The sequence below is a fragment of the Ctenocephalides felis genome, unplaced genomic scaffold (assembly GCF_003426905.1).
Source record: "Ctenocephalides felis isolate EL2017-DRISC unplaced genomic scaffold, ASM342690v1 CF-g0.4_SCAFFOLD_01886, whole genome shotgun sequence".
In the NCBI taxonomy this organism is placed as follows: Eukaryota; Metazoa; Arthropoda; class Insecta; order Siphonaptera; family Pulicidae; genus Ctenocephalides; species Ctenocephalides felis.
The window spans coordinates 134,774,920-134,793,737 of record NW_020538040.1 but is presented as its reverse complement, the minus strand read 5'-3'; the positions used below and the strand labels follow the sequence as shown (position 1 = coordinate 134,793,737).

The window sequence follows — 18,818 nt, the reverse complement described above, 5'->3', positions numbered from 1 at the left end:
AAATATAAATACAAATACAAATACAAATACAAATACAAATACAAATACAAATACAAATACAAATATAAATATAAATATAAATATAAATTTTGTTTTTAATTATCAATAATTAATAACAAAAAAAGTTTTAAATATTTTCAAAGAGATAATCATAGAGATAAATACTATATATTTATTCGATCATATAAAATTCAGTGACGATCTTATCACTCAAAACACTTGAAAATGTTTACATTAAGAAGTGCTGAATGAATCCATCTGAGGATATATTTCTTACGAGTAGAATAACGCATATGAAATATATACAGTTTTAAACTGAATTGTAAATTTAAAATTATATTAGAAGTAAAAAGTAAAGTAAAACTTTGTATATTTTTGATAATTTGAAAAAAATATTTTTCTGAAGATTTTGAACCGTATAAGTGAACTCAAAAAATTGTAACAAAATTTGTTCTTATTATTAAAATATCTATAAAATATCTGATAATTTGATGTGGATATGTCTAATGATCATTGACCGCCAAATAGCTTTTTTTTACATTTTCCTCTGCATCTCCGAAACCGCTAGACCTGCCTGCCCAAAAATTTAACCAATTCTTTTCTCATTTTGTCAATACGAATAAAATGTTTGAATGATTCAAATCGGACGCTCCGTTGCCTCAAAAACTGAATTACTAATTTTAACACTTTTTGTCCCGTATCTTCGAAACGACTAGACCTGCTTATGCCAAAAACTAATCAGCACGTCTCCTCATCAGTAGGGCTCGAATGTTTTTGAATCATTCAAATCGGTTAATCCATCAAATCGGTTAATCCATCGAGGCCGAAATCGTGGACGAAAAATTGTATTCAAAAATACACACACACACATACATCCATTTTTTCTAAGGTATGCCAAAATGTTCAGAAACCTTTGAAACGTAAATATATATAAAAATTTTCATTTTCGTTTTTTTGCAATTACTATAACTTACCCTACGGAAAGTTAAAAAATATGGTCACCACAGTATTAATAATTAACTGCAACCTCAGTGCACTAGTAAAATCCACCGCATGTGTCGATTTCATTAGATTATTTCCGCTCATGTAACCGGTCAGTGCGTCGTCGTCGCAATTGGCCCTCTCTCACGCCCTGTCGGCGAGGGCGCGCTGCCTGCCTCAGTTTGCTCGCGATCGTCGGCGGGTGAAGTGCCAAAGCTCTGACTGGCTCTCACGTCGTTTCCGACGCCTGGGGTTGCGGATCGATCGCGCGCTTTTCGCCATACTTAAGGATAAGATTGAAAATCTCGTTAACTGCGAGATAAAAACTCCCACACGATTAAATGATATCATTCACGATTATTGTGCTTTAGTACGGTCGCTAATATTATTTATACAGGTTGTTGCTTGACGTATAAACGTCAGATTCTATTCATGTAATAATCATTACGTGCGAATCGTTGTGTCACTCGCTGCTAGACCGAAAGGTAAATATTGAACAATCATTTTCTATGATTTCTCAATCTATATTAGCTCGAGACATTTGATACTGACATGTATTTGGAGTTATTGGCAGCGTCAATTTTTTAATATATGTACAAAATACTTTTAAATATTATAAAGTCTTAATCATTTTTTATTGCGACTTATGAACGAAGTAAATTGTTGTAAAGTCCTATTATGTTGTTGATTATTTAATTTTGTACACAATTTTTAGTCTTTCTACTTTTGTTTTCCAGGTACATAACATATAATAAACGAGTATTCTAAAACAACAAACAATTGAATTGTTTTTAATAATTTTTTGTTATGAAAAATATTATAATTCTCGCATATCTCACTAAAGCGTTATTTATATTAGGTTGTCAAATATCTCCCTTCCGCTTTTTTGCTCTTGGTTTATAATACAAAAAGGCGGAAGGGAGATATTTGACAACCTATTATTAATCGACTAGTTGTTCATATTATTTGACGACTTATTTTATTTATATTAATAGAGTTTTCAAATGATGAAAATTATACAAATAGTTTTCGCACGAGTATTTTGTTAATTGCTATACTACACTTTGTTATTTTTTATAATGAAGGTGAAAGATAAAATGTTCTTGGGCTTCCATCTAATAATAAACAGATTTTTAATTAAGTAGAATGTCTTCATTAGAATAGCATACGTTTTGAGTCTTGGTTTGACTCATCTTCAATGCTACATTGAAAAAATTGCAATGTAATAAATAGTAACATATTTCTAAAACAATTATCATTAATTTGTTTTTAATTTATTGTTTAAATTGATTTTATTATTGGATGAATTGACAAGAGCAATTATATTGTGAAAACAAAATCAATTATATCACTACAAATATCAAACAAACAACTGTTTCACTATGTTCAGTGAAACTCCCAGCTAGTTCATCTTTGTAGAAATGTGTTTTTTACTATTTTTCAAAAATTAGTCGCATGGTCCTTTTTACCCAATAGACGGGGTAGAATGGGACGACCAGGGGACAAGCCAATGTCTTACTACAAATAGCAAAATACCAAATTATAACTACATTATTCAACCAATGCAAAATATAAATTTCATGGGTACATTTTTACAGTGATAATACTGTATAATATACAGTGTATATAACTTTGATGTGGTATTTTGTCAAAAATATTCATCTAAACAACAGTGCTCACAACTAAAAAAAAATAATAACAAAAGAAAATACTTTCGATATGAATTTTCAAACATTGCCGTTTATCTCCCGATAGCAACGTCGTAAGATTCAAGTGATAGCTGGTTATACATCTTTTTTCCTCTACTTTCGAATATTGTTGTTAAAAATTTCTAAACTTTACTTGTTATTGAAATGTCGGTGATGGACCTTTTTAGCCGCGGATCTTTAAGCTCTGCTCTATCTTATATAAAGAAGAGCTGATTTTTTTATAGGAATTGTTGTAGATTATTAACTTTCCGTAGGGTAAGTTACTGTAATCGTCCAAAAATCGAAATGGATGTGTGTGTGTATGTATGTATGGATAGAATTTTTGGTCACATTTTCGGGCGCACGGACCAATCGATTTGAATGGTTTAACAAATATTCGATTCCTATTGATAGGGAGATGTGCTGATTAGTTTTTGACAAAGGCAGGTCCAGCAGTTACGGAGATAAAGAGCAAAAAGTGCAGAAAATAGAAATTGAGTTTTTGAGAGAACGGAGCATCCGATTTGAATGATCTAATAAACATTCAATTAGTAATGATTGGGAGAAGTGGTTATTAGTTTTTGGCAAAGGTAGGCCCAGCCACTTCGAAAATACAGAGCTAAATGTTAAAAAAATGGCCGTTTGTGAGAGAAGTAAGCGTCCGATTTAAATGATTCAAAGATCTTTTTGCTTGTTTCAACAAAATAATTGATTTTGGAAAAAACAAATTGTTTCAAAATATTTTTTTCTTGGAATTTTTTTTTTGTCAAAAAAATTTTTTTTTGTATATCAAAAATAAATCAAATTTTTAATTCTGACTAAAGTTCTTAAAAGTTATACTTTAAACAAATAATTTCAACTTTGCAATTCAATTTATATAATTCTTATAAATATTAGACAATGTTACAATATTTATAATAATCTATTTGAAAACATTCAGTATTCCTCGAACATTTCGTTACGGTACGGGAAGTTCCAGCAATTTGCCTTAAGGCACGATGCCATACACCCCACTAGTTTAATTCTAAACTTGTCTATATTATATTTTAATTACAATAATTGAATTTTGTGAGATTCATGCATGATCGCGTTCTGATGTTTTCATTCTCATTTGAGCGTTATGGTATTAGAAAATATTATAGTAGGTACTATAAATAGCACATTGGGCCCATAAGGGATGTTTATGGCGTTCGAAACCATATATTATTGTTTTAACATGATTTTATGCGTACTGTCTTCCTTTAATAAAATGCACGTAAGTTGGAACATACGGTTGGCATTTATGGCAAAGCATTATTAATATTAATTATGGTGGGCTTTACAGCTAAATATTAACAGAACGTAGATAATTAAATGTTATTGTTGTATGAAATATTGTTACAGACACTACTGGTATGAAAATAAAAATAGTCAATTTTCGTTTTTTTTTTGTTATATCCACACCAAACATTAAATGATCACCAAATATTTAAATGATCTAGTGGTGTACAATCTTTTATCTCTTATTTGTAGTAAAAAAATCTAGCATATTATACCTATAACCAAAACACGTATTATATACAATTATATAGTGAATAAAAATAATTAGCCAATTACAAATCGAAATCTGCATAAAAATAATGCGAGCTTTATACTAAAAAATTAAATACAGGTTTTTAGATGTTTCTAATCAACTATACTAATTTTGATGTTTACTAGAATTTGGAAGTGAATAATACATTTCGCATGATTGTAAATATATTGTAATGATTTTTTAATAAGTTTAATAAATAATACTTATGTTCAATATCACAATCTCATAATCGGTACGTTACACATTTTTATAACGTTTTTAAATGTTTTGAAAAGTTTAAAAATTTTAATACTTTTTACAAATCTTGAAAATTCAAATAAAATTATCATCAATTGTCTGAAACGATGAAAAGTGTTTAAATATATATTTTTCAGAATGATTACATTATATACACCTATCCCCCCGTTGTACACGGTACTCGTTTAACACGTTTCCGATTTTACACGGTTTTTGAAAATAATCTTTTTTAACGAAATTTATCAAATTTGCATTTACACGAAATTTTAAACACTAAACTATAATGTGTTTATATCTGCAATAACATTTTATTTGTTTTACTATCAAAATTCAACAATACAAAATGTTATGATAGAAATATTTAGATGACATGGGAACTTTTTATGATCTAAACTAAATTTTGTATGTGTATAAGCTAGTTTGTCTGAAATATCAGAACAAAGAGCGTCATTATTTTCAAACGTTAAATAACATAAACAATTTCTACAAAATCTTTAATTTAGAAAAAAAATATAGTTCGACAATAGCAACAAATGAAAATAAAAAACTATAAAGTAAAGGAACGGTTATATTTGATATATTTGATTATAAGAAAATTCAATATTCAAAATAGTTTTTTATTTCTGTTTTATTATTGAAATAAATTGATTTTCTTATAATTTATTAAATATGTTCGATATTAAATATATTAATATTTATTTTTCATTTAATGTATTTGTTATTCATCACATTTAAAACTGAGAGAAATGGCTTTCTCATAATGATTTTCGTTTAGCACGGTTTTTCAATATAAAAGTGAATTTTTCGATTTACACGTTTTTTTTCTGGACGTAGTTACCGTGTAAAACGGGGAATAGGTGTATATATATATATATATATATATATATATATATATATTAATATATATGGGTGGTCCTTAATATAAACATTTTCGAATTTCCAGGCTCCCAATGGCTCAAACGGTTTTAAATTTTTAAAAAACAATTCTCTGATAGTTTTAGCTCTTAATATTGTCTTTTAAATAGTGCGCAATTCAATCAAAGTTTTGTATGAAAAAATTTTCAAAAATTTTAAAAATGTTTGTTCAGATATAATTTAGCGAACAAATAAATAAGTTTTATTTAAAATTCGACGCTCTACAAAACAAATTATAAAAAACCTGCTTTGCAGAGCGTCGAATTTTCAATAAAAAATTACACAAATTTTCACTTTTAATTCGCTAAGTTATACCTAAAGTTTTTTAGTTTTTAAAAAATTTTCCATGCTATTTCTTTGAGTCCTTGGGAGCAAGGAAATTCGAAAATGTCCATATTAAGGTCCATCCTAATATATATATATATATATATATATATATATATGTGTGTGTGTGTGTGTATGTGTGCATGTGTACTAAACTAAATATATATACTAAAGGATATTGAGTCTGTATATATTTTTCATCCTCTTGTATTTTTCGGATTCGACGAAAAGATCAAATAGACACAGTAAATCGAGTGCACGACCTTTTAGCAAATATTGTACCTTTTTATTTGTGTAAAAAGTTCAGATTCCTTCTCCAAAACATTTAATATAGTTTTAAGCTTTATATTGGTATATATATATATATATATATATATATATATATATATATGTATATCACATATATATATATAATAAAAAATCAAATTAAACATAAAATTACTTTGTGCACTGAGGGTTCCACACGCATTTACAAACATACTAAATTTATCTTTTACTGACCATACTGCCTATCAATACGAGATGAGTTTTCATGCACGTTTTTACAGCTAACAACACATTTTTTATTCATATATGTATAAATTAATGTTATACATTCATTGTAGAGAAAATAAATAACAAGATAGCACATAAACTATTTTTTTCGGAGCTATTTATAATTTTGACTTATAATTTTTTAAATCGGAGCAGCCGTTCAAATTTTGGCTCACAAATATACAAATACACTCATGCATGGATTCTTGAAAGTAAAACTAATAAGTTTTTCTTATTAGTTTTATACGACGATCTGTCAGGCCTTGCCTTTATAATTAGCAAAAAAGTTAAATTTTTTTTGTCCAAGTTTTAGCCAAAAATTCCGAATCAATTTAAATATACAGAAACTGATCGAAAAAAATGGGTTGGAAATAGTGCTGACTAGCTTTTATCGAAGATCATGAGAGTCGTTTCTTCGTAACTAATTGAAAAGAAATAAAATTTTAGATGAAACTTGATAAAACTGTTGATAGAGATTATGGACTTAAAGAACATACTAAAATATTACAGACCTGCGGCAATTTTAATAATTCTTCGAAGATTGAAAAAATGAGCAGCGCTTTTGTGATGTCAGCAAAAATTTAACCCTTCTTCGACAGTTTCTCAAAGACGACTAAAACAATTTGAAAATTGTTTGATAAAACTCGGTAAGACCTAGCGATAATTAGTTTTGTGAGACGATCTTCAGGGTTAACAAAAAAGTGCAAAAACAATTGTCCACGTTTTCAAAAAAAAACAATTTTCAAAATTCAAAATTGTTGTAAGATATCAGCCGGAAATCATGTTGAAAAATGTCTGGCAATAATCGTTCAAGCCGTGTCTACGTGAATAAATGTTAAAAAAATTAACTTAAATTTGTCTTTATACAATCACTGCTAACCTTGTGTGGCTTATACTTCTTTCTGTGTTGAACTATTTATTCGTTTAATATTAAATAAAACTGGAAATTAAGACTGGCACTTCCCGTACCAAAAATTAAAATTTTTATGAAAGATTGAACTTTTTTTTAAACTTTGAAAAAATTAGATTTTTGAAAAATTTTAAATTTTTGAATAAAAATGCATTTTTTCATATTTTGAAATATTTTGGAAATTCTGAACTTTTTTTCAAAGCAATCACGCTGCTTTAGCTGCATAGAGATGAAATATCAAAGCGCGTCAGCGCCGCGTCGCAGTCTAACGGACAAACGATATAACGGAACCCATAAAAATGTGAACAAAATTTATACGTATTATTAAAATTTCTATAAAATGTCTGATAATTTGATGTGCATATATGTCTAATTATCAGTTTTGACCGCCAAATGTCTTTTTTTATTTTTTTTATTAGATCTCCGAAACTGCTGGACTTGCCTTCCCGAAAATTTAATCAGTTCTTTATTTTGTCAATACAAGTAAAATGTTTTTTTTGATTTATTAGAATCAGACGCTCCGTTCTCTTAAACACGGAGTTACTGTTTTGGGCACTTTTTGCTCCATATCTTTGAAACGGCTAGATCTGCCTAAAATACTAATCAGCACGTCCTCTTATCAATATGATGTTTTTTTATTTATTCAAATCGGTTGAACCGTGTTTCCAAAATCGTCGACGAAAATTTGTATTCGAACACACACACACACACGCATACATATACATTCATTTTTTCTAATATATTCCAAAATGTTCAGAAGGTTTTGAAACATAAAGATATATAAAAATTTGCATTTTCGATTATTTTGCGATTACTATAACTTACCCTACGGGAAGTTAAAATGTACCAAAATAGGACCATTTTTGTTTGAAGTAATTACAGTACATACACAATTTCAATTTAAACTTTCTCTCTTGCTAAAAATACTACTCTTAAGTGCAAGGAAAGCAAACGCACCTATTGCCTTCGGCGCCTGGCTATTGACAACGGTCTCAGGCCACATATTCGTGCGCAGCAGTGAATTTGTTAAAGCAAAGTGTTATAGCACTCATTACACCTCGTTTTGATATTTGTTTACAATCGAGTGACATACACCTCTTGATTATTTTACAATTGACTATTTATACCAAAATGTCGTGCCCATTCCGGAGCCTGTTCAGTCAAGCGGATTTTAAATTGCTAGAAGTTAATTATTTTAATTATTATGATAATTATTTATAGTCGAAATGCCATATTGCACTAGCTATAAGTTTTTAACTTCCCGTAGGGCAAGTTATAGTAATCGCAAAAAAATCGAAAATGAAAATTTTTGTATACTTTTACGTTTCAAAGGTTTCTGAATATTTTGGCATACCTTAGAAAATATGGATGTATGTGTGTGTGTGTGTGTGTGGGGATACAAATTTTCGTCGACGATTTCGGAAACACCGATCAACCGATTTGAATAATTCAAAAAACATTCGATTCGTATTGATAAGGAGACGTGCTGATTAGTTTTTGGCGAAGGCAGGTCTAGCCGTTCCGAAGATACGGGGCAAAAAGTGCCGAAAACGGTAACTCAGTTATTAAGAGAACGGAGCGTCCGATTTGAATAATTCAAAAATTATTTTATTTGTATTGACTAAATGAAGAACTGCTCAAATTTTTGGAAAAGCAGGTCCAACGACTTTGGAGATATGGAGGAAAATGTAAAAAAATGAGCCATTTGGCGGTCAAAAATGAACATTAGACATATGCACATCAGAGTATCAATTATCTTCTATATATATAAAAATAAGACGGGTTTTCCTTCCTGACGAAATAACTCCAGAACGCACGAACCGAAACCGTGAGAATTATCAGAATTATGCTTGGTTAAGTCAACGAGCAATTCTTGCCGCAAAGAATAATGATGTACACGCCCTGAATTTTACCATTCAATCAAAAATTGCTGGCGATTTGGTGACATACCAATGATTCCTACTGGTCTTCCGTTTGACTTCAAGCGATTGCAATATCCAGTTCGCCTTGCGTTCGCAATAACATGTCGCAAGGCCAATGGCTTAGTGTTTGCGGGATAAATTTCAAATAGATTATTGAGAAAATCATTGTTTTTCACATGGGCAGTTATACGTTGCCTGTTCACGAGTTGAAAAACCATCCGCTTTGTTTGTGTTAACGTCAGACCAAAAAACAAAAAATGTGGTTTACCAAAGAGCACTTCAATGAAACGGATAATTTGCGGATTCACTTTCATTTACTTAGAGAAGTTCAACTAAAAAACACTTCAATTTTGTAATCAAAATAAATTCGAACTGTTGTATAATAAAATCAAATTTTTCCTTTTAAAATATAAAACAAACAAAAAATTTCTTCATCTTTCTCACGAAACCATCTGGTGGCGAAACTGAGTTCGTCGGGTTTACTAGTTTTATATAAATTTCAATAATAAATACAAATATTATATTGTTTTAGTGCTACGCGCGCTATTGCGCTATCGAGTCCCGCTGTCATTTTAGTACGAGTTTGTTGGAGCAGAGGGTGCAAAAAATGATCATGCCGTTTTTGATTATTATTGATTATTTTTAATTACTCGAATTTTGAATTGCGGTACGGGAAGTTTCAGCAATTTGCCTTAAGGCACGATGTCCTAGTTGCCTTAAGACAGAATTCCACTTACAGCTAGTATAATTTGTTGTTTGTCTGTTTATCTCCAGCATGTCGTGTCCGTTCCGGCGCATGTCCAGCCAGGGCCCGACAGCGGCATCCGGAAAAGCGGCTCCCCTGCAGCGCCAGAGTTCCGTGCAGCCGAGCAGTGCTATCGACAACGAGGTCGCTGTGCCGGAGGACACCCTTAATCTGAAGCATTTGAGCGACGCGATTCAATTGCTCACGTCGCCAGCGGTGAGTTGAATTTTTTTTTAACTTCCCGGTAAGTTATTGTAATGGGCCGAAAATCGAAATTAAAAACTTTTACATTTCTCGACGTTTTAAAGGTTACTGAACATTTTGGCATACCTCAGAAAAAATGGATGTGTGTGTGTGTGAGTGTGTATGTATGTATGGATACAAATTTTCAGTCACGTTTTTGGGCGCACGGATCAACCGATTTGAATGGTTCAAAAAACATTCGATTCCTATTGATAGGGAGATGAGCTGATTAGTTTTTGACAAAGACAGGTCCAGAAATTACGGTGATAAAGAGCAAAGAGTGCAGACAATAGAAATCCGGTTATTTTAGAGAACGGAGCATCCGATTTGAATGATCTAAAAAACATTCAATTGGTAATGATTGGGAGAAGTGTTCATTAGTTTTTGGCAAAAGCAGGCCCAGCCATTTTGAAGAGCTAAATGTGCAAAAATGGCAGTTTTTGAGAGAACTAAGCGTCCGATTTAAATGATTCAAAGAACTTTCTGCTTGTCTTAACAAAATAATTGATTTTGGAAAAAAAAATTTGTTTCAACTTTTTTTTCAAAAAAAAGTTTTTTTGTATATCGAAAATAATTCAAAATTTATTTTTAATTCTGACTATAGTTCTAATATACTTTAGTTTAAACAAATAATTTCAACTTTGCAATTCGGTTTATATAATTTTTATAAATATTAGACAGTGTTACAATATTAATAATAATCTATTGGAAAACATTCAGTATTCGTCGAACATTTCGTTACGGTACGGGAAGTTCCAGCAATTTGCCTTAAGGCACGATGCCATACACCCCACTAGTTTTTTTTATTTATTGACTTTTGATACATCATAAGGGTTGAATTTTACTAATGTTACTAGATTAGTAGTATGAAATTACAAGACTTGAAAACCATGTGAATTAATTTGCGAAAGACTTGCTTTCTACACACATCCCCACAAGACGAAAAGACCAAATTTGTTAGATTTGGCATAGGCATTATATAATTGGAATTTCTAAATTTCCGTAGGGTTAGTTATAGTAATCGCTATAACTAAAATGATTTTTTTTATATATCTTTACGTTTATATATTCTTTACGTTTCAGAGGTTTCTGAATGTTTTGGCATACCTTATTAGACAATATGGATGCATATGTGTGTGTATGCGTGTGTGCGCGTGTGCGGATGCAAATTTTTGTTAACAATTTCGGGAGCACGGATCAACCGAATTTGAATAATCTAAAAAAATCGATTTGTATTGATAAGGAGACGTGCTGATTAATTTTTGGCAAAGGCAGGTCTAGCCGTTTCGAAGATACGAGACAATTAGAACCAAAAGTCGTAACTCAGTTTTTGAGAGAACAGAGCGTCCGATTTGAATAATTAAAAAAACATTTTATTTATATTGACTAAACGAAGAACTGTATAAATTTTTGGAAAGGTAGGTCCAGCGGTTATGGACTGTCAATAAATAATAAAAAACGCCATTTGGCGGTCAAAAATGTTTATTAGACCTATGCACATCAAATTATCAGATATTTTAATAATGTATACATAGTTTGTGTCTTTTTTTTGTTTTTGGGTCCATTTTTTAGGGTTGTTGTTTTTTTTTTCATTTTGAAGTTCATTTATATGATTGATATGATGATTAACCGATTTGTATGATTGAGAAAACATTCGGTTTGTACTCGATTGTGAGTTGTTTTTGCAAAAGGCACGTTTCGAAAGTATGGAACCGTTTCGGAGGAATGGAGCGCAAAAGGTGTAAAAATGGTCATGCAGTATTTGAGAGAACAGATCATCTGATTTAATGAATTCAAAAAACCTTTTTTTTGTACAAACCGTGTGCAAGAAATCATTTTACAAAAAAAAATTAATTAATGCAATTACATGTACTATAGATTTGTCTAAAATATATGAATTGCAAATCGAGCATATAGGAAAGTTCATACAACTTGCTTCAGGTAAAATGCCACTTACAACTACTTATTTTATATCGGCGTAACCTCGAAATATTTCAAACGTCTTGAAATTTGAGATTATATTTTATTTTTCTGCAAAATTTCAATTTAAATAGTCAATGTTCGGGACGAGTATACTTGTTAATACACAAAATTCTGCCATTTTCCATGACGAATGTATTATAAAGTATATATATTTTATAGAGGTATTTAAACTATTGAGTAATTTTGTTTTCATATTGGTTCTTGACTCGAATAAACATTAACTTTAATAAAAATATATTTTGAATTCAATCATATCTTCAATCACAGGCGAATTCTGGATTTTGATGATAATTTTAGCATATTGTTCATTATCAATTTTAAACAGTATATATTATAAGTAAAATAGCATGTATATTACGCATTAATTTCAATAATTAATGGGTAACATAACTAGTGGTGTATGTGATCGTGCCTTAAGGCAAATTGCTGGTACTTCCCGTATCGTAACGAAAAATTCGAGGGATATTAAATGTTTTCAAACACTTTATTTTAAAGACTGTAATTTTCATTATTTTTATTTTATATACAAAATATAAGAGCTTATGAATTGGACAATGGCGTTTATATATGTATTACAAAAAAGTAAATAAACAAAACTTAATCAACCGGATTTAAAATGAAGGACATTGTCTACTATTTATAAGAATTATATAAACTGAATTGCAAAGTTAAAACTATTTATTTAAAGTATATAAGTAAGCTTTAGAATTTTAGCTAGAATTAAAATTAAAATCCGAATTATTTTTGATATACAAAAAAAATGGAAAAAAATAATTTTGAAATAAAAAACAAAAAAAAATATTTTCCAAAAGCAATTGTTTCGTCAACACAAGCAATATTTTTTGAAATATTCAAATCGGATGCTCCATTCTTTCAAAAACTCGATTTATATTTTCTGCACTTTTTGCTCCATATCTCGAAAACGGCCAGACCTGCCTTTGACAAAAGCCAATTATCACATCTCCCTATCAATAAGAATCGAATGTTTTTTAAACCAATCAAATCGGTTGATCTGTGCACCCGAAAACGTTGACGAAAAATTGTAAACATACGCCATCCACTTTTTCTAAGATATGCTAAACATGAAGATATGCAAAAATTTTCAATTTCGATTTTTGGACGATTGCAATAACTTACCCTACGGAAAGTTAAAAATGTGTTTGTAGATGCTAATGAATTGTTACTAGATTAATACATTCATTGTAAAATGGCGTTCAAATAAATATAGAGACCTTGAAAATGATTAAATATAGTATGAAGTATATAAATAATAATAATTGAGGTTATGGATGAGAATGTGGATGATTCAATTTTATGCTAATTTTTGTACCTACTTAAATTAATTTCTGTGTTTTTTGGTGTTTACCACCAAATTACGTGAAAATAATGTATGTTGAGAATCAAATTAAAATTGGATAATATGTTATATATTGATAATTTTGCTGCAATATTCATCAAAATGTCGAAAAACATCTTTTAAAGTAACCACCAATATTTAAACACAGAACTATATAAATAATTTTTAATCGACCCAATTTATATTATTTTTCTTGAATAAATAATTTAATGCTTGTATATTTTAAAAATAAACTAACCAGTTTAAACGTTTCACAATTGTAAAATGTTTTGAAAGAAATTATACATGTGACATGATTTAAATTGAATTACAGAATGAAAAACTGCAAGAAGCCGTTGAATCATTGTTGCTAAAAAATAACAATTTTACAAGATTTCTGTGAGTATGATATTTTTATTTAAATATATATTTCTATATATTTTGAATGATATTTATTCTGCATTAATTATATTTTTAGCGACAAGTTACCAAAAGATGTGGATAATAATCCAAATTATGATTATTTGGAAGATGTTCGCATAGCTGTTTCCAGTGAAGAAGGTATTTATTTATAGGATAATACTTTTTTTAAACAATAAATAGGGATATTAACCCTTTCCACTCGCGAATTGCAAGATTTGTATGCATTTTGCCGCAGGAGCGGCGGCATGCGAGTCGAAAAGGTTAAAATAGTAAATGTGATAAGAATATCTTGATTATGAAATGATATTTTATAGCCGTTTGTTGTTACTTAAATGCCTAAATATTATTTTTTATCGAAATGAGTTCACACTACCAAGTTTTTAAAATACTGAGGTATCTATATTTATTAGAAACATATCTAAAAAGATTTGCATTTTCTTTGTACTCATAGATTAGTATTTTTAGAAATCTTTATTAAAAGAAAATTGGATCTAGGCATTATTTTAATATTATTTAAATACTAACTAATGTACTTTTTTATTCAAATTAGGAAAGATTCTCTCTAGATCCACGTCAGTTTCTAGTAGACTAATAAGAAAGTGGATTTCTATGTGACTTTTATTTTTATCGGTATCATAATTATTATTATTTATACATATTTTAATCAAACATATTATATTATTTCTTACGATCTTTGATTATTATATAAATTGAGCTGATTTTTAAGAACATTTTAATACAAGAGTAATATCAACAATCCAAGAACAATATCTTTATATAGGTCTTGAAGATGATATATAAAATTAAATTTATTGATTAGTTATCATATTTTTTGTATAAAATTACAATTCTTTCTACTAATTTTTGCTAGATGTTGCTAATATATTTATCATAATATAAAATATTAATATTGTGCTGATAAGAATTATTTTTTGTTACATCGGAAACCTTAGCCTACATACAGTATTTGGCAGTAATTTATTTTATGTAATATTGCTTTAGCCGAAAGTAAATTACGAGTACTTCAACAAAGTTTGAAAAATGTCTTTGTATTCAGGCATAGAAGGGGACCAATTTATATACATGATAGGAGAAGAAATTATAACAATAGCATGCAGAAATAGAGTAACCGAACGCGCCCTGAAAGCTCTCGGGCCTGATCTTCGGGGATTTTTGGCAACATTAGACGGTGTGCATGACGTCTTGCAACTTCAGCAGGTAGGTTGAAGAACGATGATTGTAAATAAACATATAATTCTTAAATTGCAATAAAAACAACTTAATAACTATACGAAATTTATATTTTATAATAATATATTTGACATTATCTATTATTTCTATCACTTATGTCGCCAACCGTTGTTATGCGTAATTATTTCAGGGAAAGACGCAGTCTGACCAGACAGATGCGGGTTTTGTTTGTGCAGGTCCTGGTGAACTGCTATTTACCACAGATCGACCTACCGTGGCTTCTTTACTGGTGGGGTGTCTTCGCGCTGTTGCCTATTTACTTTACAACACGAAAGTGGAAGTACAGATGCATCCAACTTCTGAAGATCCTAGAACGTTCAGGTTTGTTTGAATGTAAATGATTACACAATATTCATAAAATTAATATTACGAGTTCTTTAGAACTGATTGATTAATTACAAATAAAGGATACCGGTTTGTTTTTGAACTTCAGATACACGATTACAGAGGATAGCGAAAGTGTGCAGAAAAAACTTATCATCGATGATATTTGTCCTGAAAGTGTCCATATGAGAAAGCTGTCTACAAATGCTAATGATCTGCAGATTGGAGTCGCAAGTTTCTGCAAAGCGTTTCCCTGGCATTTCATTATGGATAGAAAATTGGAACTGGTACAACTGGGTAAGTTCTTATATAATAGATTTGTTTACTTACTTCAAAAAGTGTACATATTTTATTTTTCCCAGGTGCTGGTTTTGCGAGAGTTTTTGGAGCAGATGTCATTCGAGCTGGTCGAAGAGCCGAAAATTATTTTCGTTTTGTTCGACCTTGCGGACTAGCGATGAATTTTCAGGAAATTAAAAAACGGACCAATACGCCATTTGTAGTTGCCTTGGAACCACCACCCGGGCGTGGACAATTTCCTGTTATGGTTCGTTGTAACTGATCACATTATGATAAATAATTAAAAGATTTCTGTATTTATGTACGATCGAATTTTGGATAGTTCTACTAAAAAGGTGCGAACGTACGCTTTGTTTTTCTTAATTATCACATTTTTTCCAGGGATTAGAGCTGAAAGGCCAGATGGTGTTTTGTCCAGAAAGTGATTGCTTGATGTTTGCTGGTTCACCATTCTTGAACGGATTAGAAGGTTTAACAGGTCGCGGTTTGTTTTTATCAGATATTCCACTTCATGACGCTACAAGAGATGTTATATTAGTAGGAGAACAAGCTCGAGCTCAGGTAATTGATTAAAAGGGTTTTATCTGTGGTTTCAATTGATTGAAATTATGATTATACAAAGGTTTTAAGGAAGCAAAAATTTTTCCAAGTAACCTAATAATTTTCTATCAATTTGCCTATTATAAAAAAATTATCAAATATTTTTTACTGCTAAATCTTTAGTGATTAGCTTTGTACATTGTTTTAATAATAATGTTTCCAGGATGGTCTCAGAAGACGTATGGACAAATTGAAAAACTCAATAGAAGAAGCAAATTTAGCAGTAGACAAAGAACGAGAGAAAAATGTGTGCTTATTACATTTAATCTTTCCTCCTGATATAGCAAAAAAACTTTGGCTCGGTAAGTTTTGCAATTAAATTTCAAAACGTAGTGAAAAGCGTTGTGTTTTATTTTATTGAAAATTACCAAATCATTTGGAATGTGCATCATTATAATAAAGTTTTACCATGTCCCGGAACTATTGTGTCATTTTCTTATGAATTTTTGTGAATTCGTTAACTGTTTGTCAACCTAGAAAGTTTACTTTTCGACTTTGGATAAGTTTTGGCACTTTTATAAATATTAGTTAGTTTACAAATATTATTTTGAGTAAAAGTAAAAGCTCGCAATAAATTACCAAAAGAAATTTTTACTTCCTTTCAATAAAATGCTGTATCGGTTTCTTTCAATTTGGAAACAGATTCAACAAAGTGAAATGTTGATATTAGATATTTGTTTTTAATTTTAAATCTTATATATTTATGTAAAAATTTTACTCATTGCTAAACAATAATACAGCATTTTTTGAAGATTGAAATTGCTAATTCAATCAATTGATTTTATCGTTTAAACAGGTTTTAGTCGTTTGAAATTTTTTATATTGCATTATTTTTCTTTGAAGAAGTCAATTTTTATATCGTGTAGCTAATAACTTAGTATCTATGCGACTATTATTAGTAATAAGCTTGTTCAAAGGCAAATGGTGGTAATTACATTAGTCTTATACTGTTTACGTAATTTTGTTTTAACAAACTTTAATTATAATATTTAAAGGTGAAGCGATTGAAGCAAAAACGCACGACAACGTTTCAATGTTGTTCAGCGATATAGTTGGCTTTACGTCGATTTGCTCCACGGCGACCCCGATGATGGTTATTGCTATGTTGCAGAGCCTTTACAACCAGTTTGATATAATTTGTGGAAATTTGGATGTTTATAAGGTTTGCTGATTATTAAATGAAACTAGTATTTATATGAGACGAGTAGTATGAAAATTATAAGATTTATATCTAGATCGATATAGGTTTGGTAAATAAATAAAAGTCAATGATTCATAAAACTAATAGGTCACCTAGGGGCTTATTGTAACCGTTCTCTTTTTATTTAATATATTTTGAATCTCAAGATTGATTTTATTTATACGATAAATAGTTGCTGTAACCATTCCTCTGCCGAATCAAGTAACAATAATTCCACTATTTTTTATTATTTTACAATTAACCAATGTAAAAAAGGGCAACTTTCCCCGTGTTTGGGGCGAGTTGTAACATCTACTGTAGCAAAAACCCATCTAGAAATCAACCTCTGTTCTATGTTGGGCCAACATAGAATTATCTTCAAAATATGTGGCCTAGATTGCCGATGAGTTGTCGATATTGTCCGAATATTGACGAACGTCGGTTCTTCAATGATCGGGCCAACGTTGGTCTCGCATCGATTGAGCTATATCGAACTGAGTACGCAACGCAATATTGTTCTAATCAAATTGAAATATAAATATTGATGTAACATTTTTTAACATCAACTATTGAATATTATTCTCACGTTATTAATGAATATTGTTTCGATGTTGAATGAACATTGACATATCGACATTTATTTTTATTTATTTAACCGAAGGAAAAGTTTGTTTACGCGAGAAAATTCGATTTGCTAATTATATGTTTTGCAAAGTTCAAAGTCATTCTGAATCGAATGAGACCAAATTCGAAAAAATTATGTGTGCGCGTGTGGGTGTATGTAAGCCGATTTTTGACTTTGGATTGATGTTTACTAAAAACTCAAAAAGCTTAAAAATCATTCAATGTAACTCGATGAAGACTACCATTCATCAGTTTTGTGTGACGATCGGTCGAGTTCGACAACAAACCCCAAGTGTTATTATTCACATTAATCAAGATAACTATTTAAACAATTTAGCAATCACAAAAACTATTACACATTATGAAAGACTGATAAATTTGAAACAAAATGAGATACATGAAATTTAAAATTAGTCGATGCTAATAACGCAAACCGAATTTTATGATAGATCAAATTTATATTACATGTCAAAAATGACACATTTGCACAATTCTGTTTACAGCGTCGGCCTGCGTGATAGTAGCTATGACAATACAATGCAGGGCGGTTTACATATGCTGTGGACGAAAAAAATTAAATATCGTTTAGAATCCTACTGAAAAACGTCTGCTAAACTAGTTACCCTGTTACAAATAGCTCCTTGCTTCCCCAAAATACAAAATATGCTTAATGAGTATATCAATTTAGTATATTTTTCGTGTGTCTAGTTATAAGCTTACATTAT

At 30.0% G+C, this 18,818-nt stretch overlaps 1 protein-coding gene across 1 annotated transcript in view; it reads left to right on the top strand.

Moving 5' to 3' along the window:
• The first annotated feature begins 9,859 nt into the window (after positions 1–9,859).
• The window catches only part of LOC113375946 (head-specific guanylate cyclase-like), a 16,172-nt gene continuing 7,213 nt past the window's right edge, over positions 9,860–18,818 (top strand). The window contains exons 1-10 of the mRNA XM_026615882.1: positions 9,860–10,045; positions 13,726–13,790; positions 13,870–13,952; positions 14,872–15,032; positions 15,202–15,386; positions 15,526–15,686; positions 15,752–15,936; positions 16,071–16,250; positions 16,453–16,591; positions 17,285–17,451. Coding sequence (XP_026471667.1) covers positions 9,860–10,045; positions 13,726–13,790; positions 13,870–13,952; positions 14,872–15,032; positions 15,202–15,386; positions 15,526–15,686; positions 15,752–15,936; positions 16,071–16,250; positions 16,453–16,591; positions 17,285–17,451 — 1,512 coding nt within the window. The remainder of the gene's footprint in view (positions 10,046–13,725; positions 13,791–13,869; positions 13,953–14,871; positions 15,033–15,201; positions 15,387–15,525; positions 15,687–15,751; positions 15,937–16,070; positions 16,251–16,452; positions 16,592–17,284; positions 17,452–18,818) is intronic.